The following is a 15,722-nucleotide window of genomic DNA, read 5'->3' as shown; positions in this document are numbered from 1 at the left end:
ACCATTAATCATAATCACAGCCGTTTGCGTAACCTCTGACACTAAAAGAACACAAAAATATTTTGATCAAACCTATTCTTTGAATGTGCAGGTCTTTATCAATTCATCAGACTTTACAGTCTTCTGTTGTTTTTTATGGAACCTAATCTGTAAACAACTTTTATGCAAAGCTAAAGCTTTTATATCATTTTTATAATCAACCAGTATAATTATATTTTGTATATCACTTAATATACCACCAAAACTTCTGTGAACACATTTGCCATATCCCAGACACTGAAAATCGACCACACTAGAGACACATTATAGTTGGTTAAACGTCTGCATTAGCATTGGACAATGCAAATATAGTGTAAAGAAAAGACAAGTGGTAGATGTGGGCAACTTAAATAAGCAAAGAGCCAGGATTGTGTCTTTGCAGCTTTATATTGTTTGTATACTTTGTACAATCACTTGTATCAGACTTTCTTCCCGCACAGTTTTCCTCCATCATCAATGGCTGAAGTGATTAAACAGTGGTTTTATGGTCTGATGAACATTTTAGAAACAGCATTTATTGTACAATGGTTGACACGGTGGCACAGACTTTATGCCAGTCCACTCTAACAGGCCTCATGGAAAAGTCAAGAAATCTAAACCAGGTTTCTGCTAGACTGTGTAACTGTTTGGGTAAAGATAATCATAGCAGCAAAGCCCTGCTGAGAAAATGAGCTATGCCTTTCTGTGTTCACATTGAACTAATGTTAAAAAAAAATAAAATAAATAATTGTCCTAAGTTTGGTTGAGATAAACATTAGCCTCCTTGAGGATGCCTTCTTTTTGATGGAAGTAGTCTCTGAACCACGAAATGTGTTCCTCCTTCTGTTGGACAGTTAAGTAGGGGTTTCTGGACAGTCCGGCCACCACGAGCTCCATGAAGTGACGCACTGGTCCCCGAAGGGGGAAGCTCTCCTTCAAGTGTTTCTCTAAGAAGATGTGCTCATGGAATGGGACACTGGCTTCCTCTTCCATGCCTGACGTAAAAGCAAGAACATACTGTCAGCGTGTCCCTAAGCCAGAATTTATTTTTCCCCATCTCCATTTATGCTGTACACAAATACAGCATTCATTACTCACCAGCTTCGTTGTTGATTGGGTACTGCCACATTTTCCCCTCTTTGGTCCACTGGATCATTTCCTCAAGCCCGTTGCGGGGCATTTGGTCGATTGACCGAGACAACCGATTAGCAAAGTCCATGTCCCATAAAGTTGGCCGTGCTGAAAAATTCGACACCAGCATTATTAGCAAATGTACCAATAAAGTTTAAACAAAAAGATTTTGCAAGGTGACATAGAGACACAAACTGCATGACCACATCCCATGACAATAAGCATTAATGAAGTTCTAGTCTAATTACAATGGTTTGTGTTACAGCACCATGTTTAAGACAGGGGTCTAAGGAAGAAAAAGACATTCAGAGAGAGAAAAATCAAAATGTATTATTACCAACTGCTGATTCAACTCCATCTTCATCAGTAACTGGGGAGAAGATGTTAAGTCTTTTCCCTGTGAACAAGTTCCTTCAAAAGAAACAAAAAAAAAAAAAAAAACAAGCATTAAAGTAAACCAAACAAAAATCATTATTCAAAATCTATCTGAGTAAAGATGTGTTGAAAGCATTTACCTTCTCTTAACACCATCCAGCTCAGCAGTGATTCCTCTGTCCTCTTTATATCCTCGCCCATCTTCATCAAACCGGATCTGATTGGCCGACCAAGCGCTGTTTCGGTTGGGTTTCTTTCCTACTTTCATGTCAGCGATAATTACTCTGAGAAAATATGGTTGGATTAATGTTTATTATGTGGGATGTGGTAATGAGGCTTTTTATTTTACAGTATCTAGGCTGAGACCACAAAAGAAATGTCCCATTCTCATTTAAAATATTCATACAATCAACATTAATATTCTAATACTGGAAACATATACACTCAACACACCCGAGGTTGCTCACGTCTCCTTTCCTCTGAGCCTCAGTGATGGCCTCGTGCTGCCTCAGCTGCCTCAGCAGCTCAGACTCAGCCTGGCTGCTGTTAGGCAGAGTGGAGGCAGCAGCCGATGCAGCTGCAACAAGTTCAGGATCCAAAGTCTTGCTGAAAAACACAGTGCAGAGAGGTTGGAGTCAATGGATGAAGAGAGACTAAAGCTTCCAAGGCAAGATGTTAAATAAATGAGACATTTTATAGGCACAAACTACAAGTAAACCCCTCCCTCTCACCTCTGTGATGAAGCCTCCTCTGTAGCCTTCTGAAACATACTGATGGTACTCTCCATAGCAGCTGGATTTGTTCTGCTAGACTGATGATCATGCTTTGTTTTCAAGACTTTGAGCTTCTTTTTACTGGTAACTTCCACCTTCATCGCCCCAAGAAGGTCAAGGAGACCCTCCTTCCCGCTCTTAGCTGCATCTGTCTTTACTGACACCCTGTCTTCATTTTTAATGTCCATCTGCTGTGAAGTGCTTTCTGTCTTTAACACCACTGGCTCCTTGCTTTGTTCAGCCATCTTGATGACTTTGATGTCATCTTCAGCTTCCTGCATAGCCAAAGTTGGACTTTCTGTTGGGTCAACCTGTTTATCCTCATTTGCTTTTTCATCATGATTCTGGAGGCCAACATCGTCTTTCTTTTCACAGAGCCTGACTGCACTTGTGCTGATGGCTTTGACTCCACTTCCATTTGCAACCCTACATGAAGTGGAAAACACAGTTAACCATCGTAGGGGTCTGAATCAGAAAGGATCACATAACTGAACAATAACAATAATAATAATAATAATAATATTCCAATACTCAACATGACAATTATTGTTAGGTTTGGGAAAGACTGTTATAATAACAATATAATATCATTTTATTCTTAACATATCACACTGGTTTACAGTTAGTTTCTGGAATTTACTCATTCACAGTGAAGCCAGCAGCAACAGTGCTTTTGTTTTCTGTCATGCGTAGTGCTGCTGTACACACTATTGATGTAAATATGAATAAACACACTGAATAATATTAATATCCTGATATAAAAAAATCTTATCACATTCAAAATTATTCCAGTATTACCAGTTGTTTTCACAATGTGCCAAAGGTAAAGCTGCACATAAATGAACAGAAGCGAAAACACACATCACTAAATAGTAAGAAGCAGTAATTAGCAGAGCGTTAGCGTTTATCAGCCACTCAGTGTAATCAAGTGTCCCGTTCGGTCTCAGACTCCTCACCTGAAAACTGCAGCCTTGTCGCATTTAGCTGGCAACACACTCAACTCATAGACACTGAATGAAGAACTTCGAGCCGTGTAAACAGTCCGGAATAAAAATCTATACATGGTTGCTTCTTGCAATGTCCTTCCACGTTCCTGACATTTGTCTCCGTTGCTGCAAGATAAAGTAACCCCCGTAAACTTCAGGATAACTTTGGTTCCGCGGTCTCTCTTGTAATAGGACGCTTCTTTTCATAGGAAAACTGACAGTTAATTATTGGTGTTATTTAATTGTTTAATTGAGACCTTGACTATTTTGCCATTAAAATACATGCCTTTAATTGATTTGTAGTAAGTAACTTCTCAATAAATTTGAGGCAGCTACTCGATGACCTGGCTTGTAATCTCGCGATAATACAACCGGAACGTGACTCAAAATGGCGATGCAATACAAGCGCTAATTCACGAACCGAGGTCCCAACTGCTATCCGTGAATTAGTTACTTATTTATATCAAGAAATGGATATTCACAGAGAAGAATTAGCTTTGCGAAATAATCACTGCTGCAAATCTCATCAGTGACGGTTTCTATTCGTAAAAGTTCCTGCTTGAACTCAAAAAGGAGAGGACAACTTCGCACAGGTAAAAACGTCAACGGAAGCTAAGTTACTAGCATGCAAGCTAACATACAACAAATTTAGCGCAGTGTAAGTTAATATTAAAGAAATATGCCATCGCCAAAAGCCTTAAAATTAACGCCTAAAATTATTTCGCAATGAAGCTGTTGCGTTTGAATGAATATACTTTTAATGTGACTGGTGTGTGGCATGTAGCTTGTTGGTTGTTATTCCGACAGTGGTTAACCCGCTTTCTGTGCAGCTCAGTGTGTTTGTTGACACACATGAAGTGTGCACTGAAAACCTCTTAAAAGCGTGCGTTTTTTTCATGTTTTACAACTCTGAAGCAGAGTGGATATGATCGGGATTTGTATCACCGATTACAGAAAAGATTGCGTATTGTCAGTGTGTCTATATTTAACTTACTAGTATGCTCCTAAGTTATTTAATTGGGACATCGACTGCAGAAATCTCAGCGTTCAGTCTATATACCTCCCTCATCATGTTGCATGATTAATTGATTAAGTTCAGATACAAATACAGTGACATTTTAAGAATCATTTGTGATTTGGTCTGGACCGCTCCAAGACAAACGTTATTGTTGTGAAACCATTGCCGAATGCGTCAGGCTTTACGTTTGCGATTGTTTTCCTGTCGGATTCATGTTACCTTATGCCGACATGCCTTCCGGGGCATGTTAGAGAATCATCCCACAGCATGAAGCTGTGACCACCAGGCTTCATAGTGGGGATATTGTGTTTTGCTGACGTTCTGTTTTTGGCGGAATTTCAATGCAGCATTTGAAACTGATGACCAATAAATGTAGTTTTGTTCTTATCAGGCCCATTTTCAAGTTGTGTATTTGAGTTTGCTACATGCCCCCTAGCACCTACTGGCTGAGATGCCATACAAGGCGTTTTCAACATTGACTTACTTTTTTTGTCATTGTCCCACAGAGCTGCAGTTTAACATTCAGCCATGGAAAGCTGTGGCTCTATCTGTGATGTGTGGCGTTCCCTCAGTAGTGCTCCTCTTGCATGAACACTAAGTTTTCGCCTGCTCTTGGCAGATGTATAGCTGTGTCATGTTGTTGAAAAATATTAGACAAGCTCTTTCTCATATTTACATTGGATGGAAGGGGACTAATGATGCACTGCTACTAGCAGAGTCATGTCCATAGAAATAGACTATAGACTCACATAACATTAGTTGAACCATCACATAATATACAAAAGCAGACACATATATTTTCAAATTATTTATTTATGTTAATCAATTAATTGTTTTGTCTATACAGTGACAGTAAATAGTGAAATTGTAATAGATGAATGATGAAAGTGATGTCTTCAGGTGTCTTCTTTTGTCAGACCAGCAGCCTAGAATCCAAAGACATTCAGTTTACTGTCATGTGTGACAAAGAAAAACACCAAATCATTAAGAAGCACGAAAGAGCAAATATTTGGCATTGAGTGTGACTTCAGACCCATTGAGTGACTGTTACTGACAGTCAACCATTCAAATATTCTAAAACTGATAGTTGTTATACCAAAGAAATTCTGAATAAGGGCTATGCATCTGTGTGAACTTTGTTGTACGTGTGCACCTGTGTTCTTTGTTAGCTATGGCGGAGGAACGACGGCAGAAGCAGTGTTCAGTCATCCTGCCCACAGAGTCCATGAAAGCTATGGCAGAGTCTGTTGGAGTGGGGCAGTTACAGGAAGAGAGCTGCATAGCCATAAGTGAGGAAGTCAGCTACAGAATAAAAGAAATTGCCCAGGTAAATCACAGATGATTGAAGCAAACATTTTGTTTGTGGGTCTGTAAAAAAAAGTTTTATGTCATATCTGATACATGCGCTTTGTATTTTTTTTTTCTCCTTTTTACATAGGATGCCCTCAAATTCATGCATCATGGAAAGAGACGTAAATTAACCACCAATGACATAGATAATGCTCTCAAACTTAAAAATGTGGAGGTAAGAGAGAACTTGTAAACTTAAGGAAAGCACAAAGTGGGTCTTTTGCTTTGGTTTCTTTTCTTTCTTCTTTCTGCATTCTAAGTAAATCCCTCTCGTTATAGCCCCTGTATGGGTTCCAGTCGCAAGAGTTTATCCCTTTTCGCTTTGCAAGTGGTGGTGGAAGAGAGCTTCATTTCTATGAGGAAAGGGAAGTCGACCTCAGTGACATTATAAACACACCGCTCCCCAGAGTTCCACTAGACGTGTCTCTCAAAGGTACCCAGATAATCAATATTACATACTTGGATATTGTATTGTCTTGTTTTGACTATGTATGCTCATACATCACATTTTTATGTTGATCCATAGCCCACTGGTTAAGTATTGAAGGGGTGCAGCCTTCTATTCCAGAAAATCCACCACCAGGTGAGCCCTGTTTAAAATTTTCTTCTCTTGAAATGCAAAAAAAGGACAAACTTAGCATTAAGTTATATTTAATATGTTTCAGCACCAAAAGAGCAACAAAAAGCTGAATCTACAGAGCCCCTCAAAGTGGTCAAACCTGGTCAGGAGGAAGAAGCTACAATTCAAGGCAAGAGTCAGGGAGCAAAGGCTGCTGATGGCAAAGGTCAGTATCTTGTGTCTTGTGTTATATGAAAATTAACCGTTTTTATTCTCCTGTGTCCCCACACGACTCCCCCTCCATAATTCTTTATGATTATCTTTGACACCATCTCATGTTTGTGTCTTTGTCTTTCAGGAAAGGAGAAGGGTCTAATACGGTTGAAGCCACGCAGCACTCATGAACTGTCTGTGGAACAGCAGCTCTACTACAAGGAGATCACAGAAGCGTGTGTTGGCTCCTGTGAAGCCAAGAGAGCTGTAAGTCCTGCTTGCCTGTGTGTTAACTATTGTTTATTGTGTACGTGCTGAATGATCACATAGTGGTTTTGATTAATCAGCTTGTAAAGTATCACTTCTCAGCTAAAAGGAAATTGTCAGTGCAGTTATAGCATAATGACAAATGATTGTTTTATTGCTTTTGTCTGATACATCTTTCCTCTTGTGTCATTCAGGAAGCTCTGCAGAGTATTGCTACAGATCCTGGACTATATCAGATGCTTCCAAGATTCAGCACATTTATTTCTGAAGGAGTGAGTATCTTTTCCAGTTTTTTTCTAATGTTCTGAAATACTGCTCATCTTGTATAGAATACCCAGTCATATCATTTACTAAAGGTGATGATTTTATGCGCTCCTCAAAGGTTCGTGTAAACGTGGTGCAAAACAATTTGGCTCTGCTGATTTATCTAATGCGGATGGTCAAAGCTCTAATGGACAACCCCACCCTGTATTTGGAGAAATACGTGAGTAAAGAAAACAAACAAAATATTGTGTTCTCTTTTTGAAGCAGCTTATTTCACCAAGGACTTAATTCTAATATATTTTTCCATCTGTGTTTGTAGCTGCATGAGCTCATCCCAGCAGTGGTGACATGTATTGTGAGTAAGCAGCTGTGTTTGCGACCAGATGTTGACAACCACTGGGCTTTGCGAGACTTTGCCGCTCGCCTCATGGCCCAAAGTTGTAAAACCTTCAGTACGACAACCAACAACATCCAGTCCCGCATTACCAAGACCTTTACTAAGGTGAGTTTTTGAGTTTCCAGTAAATATTAAGGCTAAGACAAGTTTTGTTAACCAGTAAAACATATAGTTCAAGTAACCACATTTACACGGTTCCCATGATAACCAGATATCACTCTGATCATGTTGTTTGTGTCTTTAATTATTTGAAATGTTAATGATTGATAAGTTGAATTTTTAAATAACTAAGTTTCCTGGCCTAAAAAATGGTAAAACAAATTCTCACTGATAGTATTTAGAATGTTTGTTTTTCCTTTTCCGAGATACTGCATGTTTGGGGTGATAAAATTCTTGGAGGATAAAAGTTACCCTTGAATTTGACTTTGACACCACAGTTTAAAAATACCTCACATACTAAACCTAACTAATGCATTTCCTCAGAGTTGGTTGGATGACAAAACCCAGTGGACGACACGTTATGGCTGCATCGCTGGACTCGCTGAACTGGGGGCTGATGTGAGTGTGATTCTGTTTTTCATGAGTCTTTTATCATTTTCACGCTTTTTCAGTCGACACCAACACCCAGATTTTTTCCTTTGTAGGTGATTAAGACATTGATCCTTCCTCGCCTTGCTGTAGAGGGCGCTCGCATCAAAGCAGTGATGGATGGACCGGTGGTCTCCAATATTGATAAGATAGGAGCTGACCATGTGCAAAGCCTCTTACTGGTAATAAATGAAGTTCTGTGATTATTATACATCTGAAAGTAGACAGCTTCTCACAGACTGATACATCTGTAAACTAAAACAACAGGACATTCATCAGTCATTGTTTAATTTGCTTTTGTTGAGTACTTACGTTTCATACATACAAAATGTGTGTGTATTTTTTTTTTTCTCCCCAAAGAAACACTGCGCAAGTGTTATTGCCAAGATACGACCTCAGCCTGACAACGTGGAGCAGTATCGGACAGACTACGGTTACCTCGGACCCATGCTCTGTTCCCATGTAATAAAAGCTAGGACTCAAGCAGCACTCCAAGCTCAACAAGTCAACAGAACCACATTAACAATCACACAGGTACATTTAATACATGATGAAATTGTAAATACTAAAAAAATGAATGTGAAAAGTTTAAGAAAAGGCAACAGTAAGTATAAAAAATACCATGTAGGCCTCACCCTTTCAGTTCAGAGTCAGTGTGAAGCACTGCAGTATGACATATGTTACTAAACTTGTAAACAGCTTTTCTACAATGAATCATGACTTTTTCTCGCAGCCTCGTCCCACTCTCTCAGTCTCACAAAGTGGGTTAAGTGGGTCGACAGGTCCTCGCACTCCCAGCATCATTAAGGTTCCAAGCTCCCTCACCCTGATGTCCCCTCGACCAGGTACCCCATCACAGCCATCTCCCCCGGCAACAAAGTACATTGTCATGGCAACCAGTGCAGGAGCCGCCTCAACTCAACAGGTAGTTAGATTTTTTTCAATTTAACACTCCTAAAAATAGTGCTCTACAGCAACAGAAATACAAAATGCCTACATTTATTTTAATTGTGTGAGTGGTGTGAACATTCAGAGGTCTGGAATTTAACTTGATTGGATTTACTTAAACTCTTCTCTGTAAAATCCACAACTCCCCAGAGTATGAATTTACATCTCTCTTTGTGTCTTCCCTTCAGGTAATCACCCTCAGTTCTTCCCAGTCGGCTTCACCAGTAACTAGCACTGTTCCCAGTGCCACTTCAACCTTGCAGCCGTTGGTAAAACTGGAGTCTGGCAGTGGCCCTGGACTGACAGGTTCACGGCCTCTGCAGAAGTACATAGTGGTATCTCTGCCCTCGTCTGCCTCTTCCTCTTTGGAACCTAAGAGCTCTGTTCTACCAAGCTCAATTTCCTCAACCTCACTAGAAGCAGGGATGAAGATAGAACGGTCCGAGTCTCCCGGAGCGAGCACACAGTCGCCACACTGAGACTTGTATAGGTAGTGGAGATTTTTACCATGCTGGTGCAGCTGAACACACGAGGAGGTTTGTTTGGGCTGAACTCAAAGGGTTAAACTCTGGAGTGGTATGAGGGGGAATATCTGAACTCTTGAATGATTTAAGAGCAAATGTGACCAGACATTGTAAATATGTTAATGCCCAATGAAAACCGAGGTCAGTCTGTGAGATCTGTAATGTTTCGGCTTATATTCTAATTGATTTCATGTTCTTTTTTTACTCTAAAATAAATCAGATTTTGTATGAATTCCTTTTATCTGAATGTGTTTTTCAAGTTTATATTATAGTTTTTAAGAAATTATTTTTCTAATATAGAACATTCTAATATTCATTGTTAGTATGTTTGTCATCAGCAGTTTTCATTGTTTATTAAGTGTTGTCAATACAATAATGTTTATTAAGTGAATAGATATTTCAAAACCTGTCAAATTTGCAGAAAAATTAGGTATGCTGTAGATTTTTAACATGTTCTTCAGAGTTCTAGTAGAATGTTTATTATCAGTAACTGCTCAAACTGCTGCTACATTTGTCTTTGCAACTGGCAATGTAAACCCCATTAGTGGGGTCAAAGCTCACAAAAAGAGGAAAAACGCCTGTAACACCTGCAAAAGTATCAATACTACAGTGTGAAAATACTCCAAGTAAAATCCCCACATTCAAAAAGTAAAAGTTAACAAGCATCAGCGGAATGTGGTTAAAGCATCAAAAGTGAAAGAATGCGGCAAATACATAAAAATGACTCCTGTGAATGCCATATTAAATACAGTTGGATGGTTGATACTATTGCACTAATGTGCAAGTGGCACTTCACTGGTGGAGTTTGTCGAAGTGAAGTTTTAACTACTGTTTAAACTGTTAGTGTGTAAAATCCAAAATAACCATATTTAATTTAAGCTTATTTCATGTTTTATATGTAAAGTCTTATTTTGAAAAGTAACCAGCAACTTGCGTCGACACCTGTCAGATAAATGCAGTGGGGTAAAAAAAGCACAGTATTTCTATCTGAGATGTAGTACTATAAAGTTGTACAAAATGGAAATACTCAAGAAGGCTAAAGAGTTTTACTTGAGCACAGTGCTTGAGTAAATGTGACTCCCACTAAGCACTGTGATGTGAATAATCAAAGTGTATTTTGTAATAGTACATAATGTAGTATGGAGTTTGGTGTGAAACGCGACTTTTGTACCTTTTATTTTGAAAGCAAAATGACGGCATCGGAATCGTTTCCTGAGCCGTGTAGTCCACGCGGTAAAATTTGTGGTTGTCTGAGACAGGTGGACTGTGGTCGACAAGGATAGTCGAAACTCAGTTTTTTAAGCCATGGATTTCAAAATACGCGCTGCAACAAAAGAAGACTGCAAAGACGTATCGAGAATGATAATGGTGAGTGTTACCTGGTCCACACGTACACGTTTTGTTTGTTTAATGTTGCCTTGTCTGTGCGTTTTGGCCTTTCGTGCACACGCAAACTGCGTTGCCGGTCACTGACAAAGGACCTTCTGTCAAACTCATTCCAGGGTTAAAATCTTAAGAAACTCCTATTTAAATTTTGACGTAGAGACGCGTAAAATGGAGCTGTGGGCTTGTAACGTCAGAGTGTGCGACGTTATTTCCCCCTTTTCTTGACGTCAGAACGTGCGCCCTTATCTCCCGTGTTTACAGTCTGTGGTTTACATGAGGCGATTTTGTGCAAAAATTCTACCCAAAACTTCTGCTTATATTGTTTTACAATATTTATATTGTTTTACAAAATAAGCAGCATCATTCCAAACCTTGCATTTCCTTTAAAGAGCAACATTGCTATAAGGCTTGCACATAATGCATAATGTATATACATATACATTCACACATAACTTTATAAAATGTTGTTTTTCAGGAGCTGGCGGTTTATGAAAAAATGCCAGATCAAGTGAAGATATCGCATGAAGGTAGGTAGCTTACTGAACTTGTACCAAAACTTGGTTAAGAAAACGTATAGGATTATTATGATTATTGTGTCTTGCAAAATGTATCAATGTTACATGTTTATTCATTGTAATACTGGACAGTATCCTAAAAGACCATCGACTGACAGGCAGAATATGAGGGAACGTTTTATGACTTTGTTTTTGAACAGCTGTGTAGTGACGCACACAGATAATAGTACATTCATTACTCCGCATGGCTTTAGTCCTCTTTCACAGCAGACATTTTGGGCAGGTAAAAACTCAGGTGAAACTGCTAACATTAATTAACAATTTCTCAGTGTCCCAGAAAGCCATACCAGTGAGGCATCATGCACAGAACCTGACAAAACTTAATGGATGATCCTATTGGTAAAGTTTATATGTAAGCCTGTGTTTTTTCCTGCTGTGATATGTCAAAGTCTGCTGCTAAAAAAGTTGTATAGTACAACCATGGGAGTCAGTGACAGTAGCATTGATTTACAAACCAATGCTACTGTTACTGACTCCCTTTGTGTCGCACAGTGTGTGTGTATAGTAATGTATAGTTACAATGTGCAGTGTGAGATGAGTTATTATGGAGCAGTTAAGACTTATTGTTCAGACATGGGTAATGATAAATGGAGTGCACTAATCAGTTACAGTGATGAAATGACAGTCAGTTTCATAAGCAGGAGCGGAGGTGAGTTCAGCAGTGCTTAATCTTTGGTGGATTTGATCACATCCCTCAGGGGAAAACTTTTAAAATGTGGCTATGAGGGTGGGCAGGCTCAGCAGCAGTTCTTCCTACTGTTTATCATTTATAATGGAAGTTGCGTTCTTGTTTGAATTACACTTAATGCAGCTAGTTTCCCTTCTGATTTTCTCATGAGTTGTATGTTTCTTGAGTACTGTGTGTCTCTTTGGAAAGCAGCGGTTAACATACATACATACTACTACCACTGCCACTACAGTGTAACTGTGATGTTTACAATGCATACAGCAGTGGTATCCTGTGGAGTTTTTGACCACCCGCAGCGCTGTAGAGCTGTGTTTTGATGGGCTTGGTCCCCAGTTTGGTTAGCTTGTGTTTTTTTTTTAACCAAGATGCTCACAAGTCAGCAAGCACTAGCATGACACAATAAACACTTCTGCCTGAGTAAAGATAATTTATATCAACGGCTGGTGATGGTGTGATATGCCTTATGGGTGGCAGTGTGCCAGTAAGAGAGGAATAGAAGAAGACTTCAACCCGATGCAGGTTTGAAGCATTTAGGAGATGGCTTTGCAAATGTTTTATGAGGTAGTAAATGCATTCAGCATTACATTACCATTAAACAGCTTGATTGGGATAAGACCGAAAGATTTAGATGCAAAAGTCTGAGATAGTGGAGACAGTGGAAGCCTAGATCTTAGCTGTTATTATTAAATAAGAGCCAAGTTGTAAAAACTTTGAATTTTTCTTCAAGTGTCTTGAATATTAATTGTTTTGATACGTCATTTTTGATACTGATGAAAGCTAAGATAACCTATAATAAGTCAGGTTATCTGTCTTGTTTTACTTTAGAACTGGAGCGTGACGGTTTCTGCCAGAATCCCTTCTTTGAATGTCTCGTCGCAGAAGTACCCGAGGGGCATAAATCAGAAGGAGGTAAAGTGTGGATCAAGGCCTTGTTGATTGTGGTCTTCCTTGTCAGTTGGCTTTGAACTTGTCGGCATCTTACACAGATAATAAAAGGTCTGTGCCCTCGCTGTTGAGATATGCCTATTTGGTATCCACCATTCCTGTGCCACCTCATAAATCAGCAGTGTCAGGTGTAGTTTTCTGTTTCTTCTCACAGCTGAAACTGATAAGGGTTGGTGCACTTGAGAAAAGAAGCATAATCCTCGCTCATTGACAAAGGAAATATTTACCAATGAATAGAGGTTTCTCAGTGTTGACAGCCCATTGCACTGCACATATACACATAGTCAGTGGTAAATTGATTCAGTTGTCTCACAAGTTCTAATTCACATGCATCAGCCTTATATGCAGTAATGATCTGTCACATTAGTAACAATCCATGCACATGTGTGTGCAGTTTAATGATGGTTATATTGACCCCAGATTTGAAATTCAGTCTCCATTTTTAAATTCCAGACTCATGCGCATTTTTCAGGTTTTCTTCCTGTTTGCCTTTTTGACGGCTTGTGTCTTCTGTCCATATAGGATTCACAGTTGTGGGATACGCCCTTTACTTTTACACTTACAGTACATGGAAGGGACGATCAGTATATTTGGAGGATCTGTATGTAATGCCAGAATTCAGAGGTAAAATATATATAATATAATAAAAATTTGCTGTATTGTGTAATTGATTCCTTACACGCTATCTTTAATCACATTTCCTTTATATGTGCAGTGCTCTTAATTTACCTGTTTTACAAAATGTTTTTGTACCCAAGTAAAATCATTTTCATTTTTGTTCTGCAGGAAATGGCATTGGGAAAGGTTTACTGAGCAAAGTTGCTGAGGTAAGAATGTCCTGTTCACTATTTAAGCATCATTTTGTAGGAATAGTAATAGTTGTGGTGCAGTAGCACATAAAAGGGATTTTTTTAAGTCTTTTGAAATGAAAATGTTGTTGATTCTTGTGTAAGACCAGCTGTCCGGTGTGATGGAGAGGTAACAATGCGCGATTAACTACAGCACTTGTTTTGTTTGCTTAGGTGGGTAAAAAGAAGCAGTGCGTGCGGTTGCAGTTGTCCGTGTTGAACTGGAATACTCCCACTCGAGATTTCTATGCTGCCAAAGGAGCTCAGGACCTCACCGTCAGTGAAGGCTGGCACTTTATACGGTTTGATGGGCAGAACCTGGACAATTTAGCAAATGAAGCACCGAAAGATTAGTCGTTTTTCTAAGGAAAATAATCATTGGATCTGTCTGGTTTTTCTGCTGGAAACGTTCACCCTTTGTAGCCCAATGCCAAAATAAGCTTCACTGTAGCTTCACTAGACTTTCTCACAGTTTAACATGATTTTATCCTAATTTAAAGCCAATCATACCCACTAGGACCTACATATGATTTATAAATATAATATCCTAATTTCATTAAATTACATTTGAACTTATGATGAAAGTAGACACAGCCCAACCCTGAAATGTTTAAAATCTATGGGATCAGATGATGCTGGGTTAAGACTTTGGCTTCCCAGCAGCACAATGCAGTCTGACCTGAATAAACCCAGTCCCAGATGTGACACCATATCTTTCCAGCAGGTGGCATGTTGAACTCGCTTTTCCCCCCACTTAATAATTCTGCTTGGTCTGTACACTGATGCCTATGACAATCTACACGAGGTAGACTCAAAGTCAGAGGCATGTACATGATTTCATTTGTCAACTCAAGTGTGACTGAGCTGTCAGGGAATGCAGTGACTAAATGGGACATACAGTCAGTTTTCTGTTTGTTAATGGAGTCAAAGGAAAGGATGATGTGCAAACAAGCTCTGTAACCCAAAACTCCTTTATTTGTACACAAGAACTGGTGTTATATATTTTTTATAAGTAATATTGCTCAACAACTGTGTTTTTCACACTTTAACAAAAATCATAATCCTTCATCAAAATTCTCAAGGTTTACTGCAAACTAAAATGATATTTAATTGCATATAAAACATCACACATCTCAACCACAGGAACATGTGTACTATTGCCCATAAGAAAACTATGACATTACATTTAATATGCAATAAACACAAAAAAGAAATGCATAAAACCTACAAATGCTATGTTTCCATTTGTTTCAACCCTTTTACTCAAGTGTTTTGGTTCATAGGTGGGAATGAAAATAAAACCACACTGGGTGAAACACCTGGTGTTACTACAGCTATTACTGGTTAGAGTAACGAGTTTAAAATGACAGATTTCCCTCATGGCTACTGCACAGTCAAAAGTCACAGAATCTTATTGTGGATATATTTTACTGAAAACCTGCACTTAGAAGGTGTGTTTCCTTTAAGAGCAGTCAGATTGTTGATCAAGCTGATTGCAGTATTATTTCCCTGAGAGAGGAGCTTTTAGAGCTTGTAACCTTTCTATAGACAAACAAACTGGATGGTTATCCACCATGGGTGACAGGATTATTCTGAATATGTTGCACCTCTCATCTTTCTCAACCAGAAAACCTGCAGCAGGTTTAGGATACATGGATATAAAACAAATGATTACCACACTTTATATAATAACACAAACTTTAAAAACTTGAACACAATTAATTGTTGAAAAGCTTAAGGTTATCTGAAGATTAACCATTGGTAAGCCCACAGCAAGTTAGTATAGGCTGGAATAGTAAAGCAATTTTCACACTATATGAACAACACAAACTGCTATGCATGAAATGCGTTTCCCTAAAAGGTTCAGAT

The 15,722-nt window shown here is 38.9% G+C and overlaps 3 protein-coding genes across 4 annotated transcripts; 2 read left to right on the top strand and 1 right to left on the bottom strand.

The window, feature by feature from the left end:
• Positions 1 to 199: 199 nt before the first annotated feature.
• mrps31 (mitochondrial ribosomal protein S31) lies at positions 200 to 3,425 on the bottom strand. The gene is made up of 7 exons (XM_041050807.1): positions 3,254 to 3,425; positions 2,256 to 2,723; positions 1,978 to 2,130; positions 1,665 to 1,808; positions 1,487 to 1,560; positions 1,117 to 1,257; positions 200 to 1,013 (listed from the first exon to the last, which is right to left on the bottom strand). The coding sequence occupies exons 1-7, from the start codon at positions 3,358 to 3,360 to the stop codon at positions 772 to 774; spliced, it is 1,329 nt and encodes a 442-aa protein (XP_040906741.1). The 5' UTR covers positions 3,361 to 3,425; the 3' UTR covers positions 200 to 771.
• A 244-nt stretch (positions 3,426 to 3,669) lies between these two features.
• taf6 (TAF6 RNA polymerase II, TATA box binding protein (TBP)-associated factor) lies at positions 3,670 to 9,643 on the top strand. The gene is made up of 15 exons (XM_041050781.1): positions 3,670 to 3,876; positions 5,471 to 5,628; positions 5,740 to 5,826; positions 5,931 to 6,084; positions 6,178 to 6,234; positions 6,317 to 6,436; positions 6,569 to 6,690; positions 6,885 to 6,962; positions 7,073 to 7,174; positions 7,274 to 7,456; positions 7,835 to 7,909; positions 7,996 to 8,121; positions 8,300 to 8,473; positions 8,673 to 8,864; positions 9,076 to 9,643. The coding sequence occupies exons 2-15, from the start codon at positions 5,473 to 5,475 to the stop codon at positions 9,364 to 9,366; spliced, it is 1,917 nt and encodes a 638-aa protein (XP_040906715.1). The 5' UTR covers positions 3,670 to 3,876; positions 5,471 to 5,472; the 3' UTR covers positions 9,367 to 9,643.
• A 1,002-nt stretch (positions 9,644 to 10,645) lies between these two features.
• Positions 10,646 to 15,058, top strand: sat2b (spermidine/spermine N1-acetyltransferase family member 2b). Of its 2 annotated transcripts, XM_041051764.1 has the most exons (6): positions 10,646 to 10,779; positions 11,273 to 11,324; positions 12,886 to 12,969; positions 13,528 to 13,629; positions 13,792 to 13,832; positions 14,028 to 15,058. In XM_041051764.1, the coding sequence occupies exons 1-6, from the start codon at positions 10,717 to 10,719 to the stop codon at positions 14,205 to 14,207; spliced, it is 522 nt and encodes a 173-aa protein (XP_040907698.1). In that variant the 5' UTR covers positions 10,646 to 10,716; the 3' UTR covers positions 14,208 to 15,058. The 2 variants fall into 2 exon arrangements, with proteins under 2 accessions (XP_040907698.1, XP_040907699.1); XM_041051765.1 differs by lacking the exon at positions 12,886 to 12,969.
• The last annotated feature ends 664 nt before the right edge of the window (positions 15,059 to 15,722 follow it).

This window comes from Toxotes jaculatrix, chromosome 12 (assembly GCF_017976425.1).
Source record: "Toxotes jaculatrix isolate fToxJac2 chromosome 12, fToxJac2.pri, whole genome shotgun sequence".
NCBI lineage: Eukaryota > Metazoa > Chordata > Actinopteri > Toxotidae > Toxotes > Toxotes jaculatrix.
This window is presented reverse-complemented; position numbering and strand designations above follow the sequence as displayed.

What these genes read in the sequence shown, in the direction of transcription:
- mrps31 (XM_041050807.1), bottom strand. Translation starts at nt 3,360, where the DNA reads ATGTATAGATTTTTATTCCGGACTGTTTACACGGCTCGAAGTTCTTCA. An exon ending in GGAGACGTGAGCAACCTCGG is followed by an intron (nt 1,809 to 1,977) that starts GTGTGTTGAGTG and finishes ATATTTTCTCAG; the next exon opens with AGTAATTATCGCTGACATGA. An exon ending in CCCAATCAACAACGAAGCTG is followed by an intron (nt 1,014 to 1,116) that starts GTGAGTAATGAA and finishes CTTTTACGTCAG; the next exon opens with GCATGGAAGAGGAAGCCAGT.
- sat2b (XM_041051764.1), top strand. Translation starts at nt 10,717, where the DNA reads ATGGATTTCAAAATACGCGCTGCAACAAAAGAAGACTGCAAAGACGTA. An exon ending in GGGGCATAAATCAGAAGGAG is followed by an intron (nt 12,970 to 13,527) that starts GTAAAGTGTGGA and finishes CTGTCCATATAG; the next exon opens with GATTCACAGTTGTGGGATAC. An exon ending in TGTAATGCCAGAATTCAGAG is followed by an intron (nt 13,630 to 13,791) that starts GTAAAATATATA and finishes TTTGTTCTGCAG; the next exon opens with GAAATGGCATTGGGAAAGGT.
- taf6 (XM_041050781.1), top strand. Translation starts at nt 5,473, where the DNA reads ATGGCGGAGGAACGACGGCAGAAGCAGTGTTCAGTCATCCTGCCCACA. An exon ending in GCACATTTATTTCTGAAGGA is followed by an intron (nt 6,963 to 7,072) that starts GTGAGTATCTTT and finishes CGCTCCTCAAAG; the next exon opens with GTTCGTGTAAACGTGGTGCA. An exon ending in TCGCTGAACTGGGGGCTGAT is followed by an intron (nt 7,910 to 7,995) that starts GTGAGTGTGATT and finishes TTTCCTTTGTAG; the next exon opens with GTGATTAAGACATTGATCCT.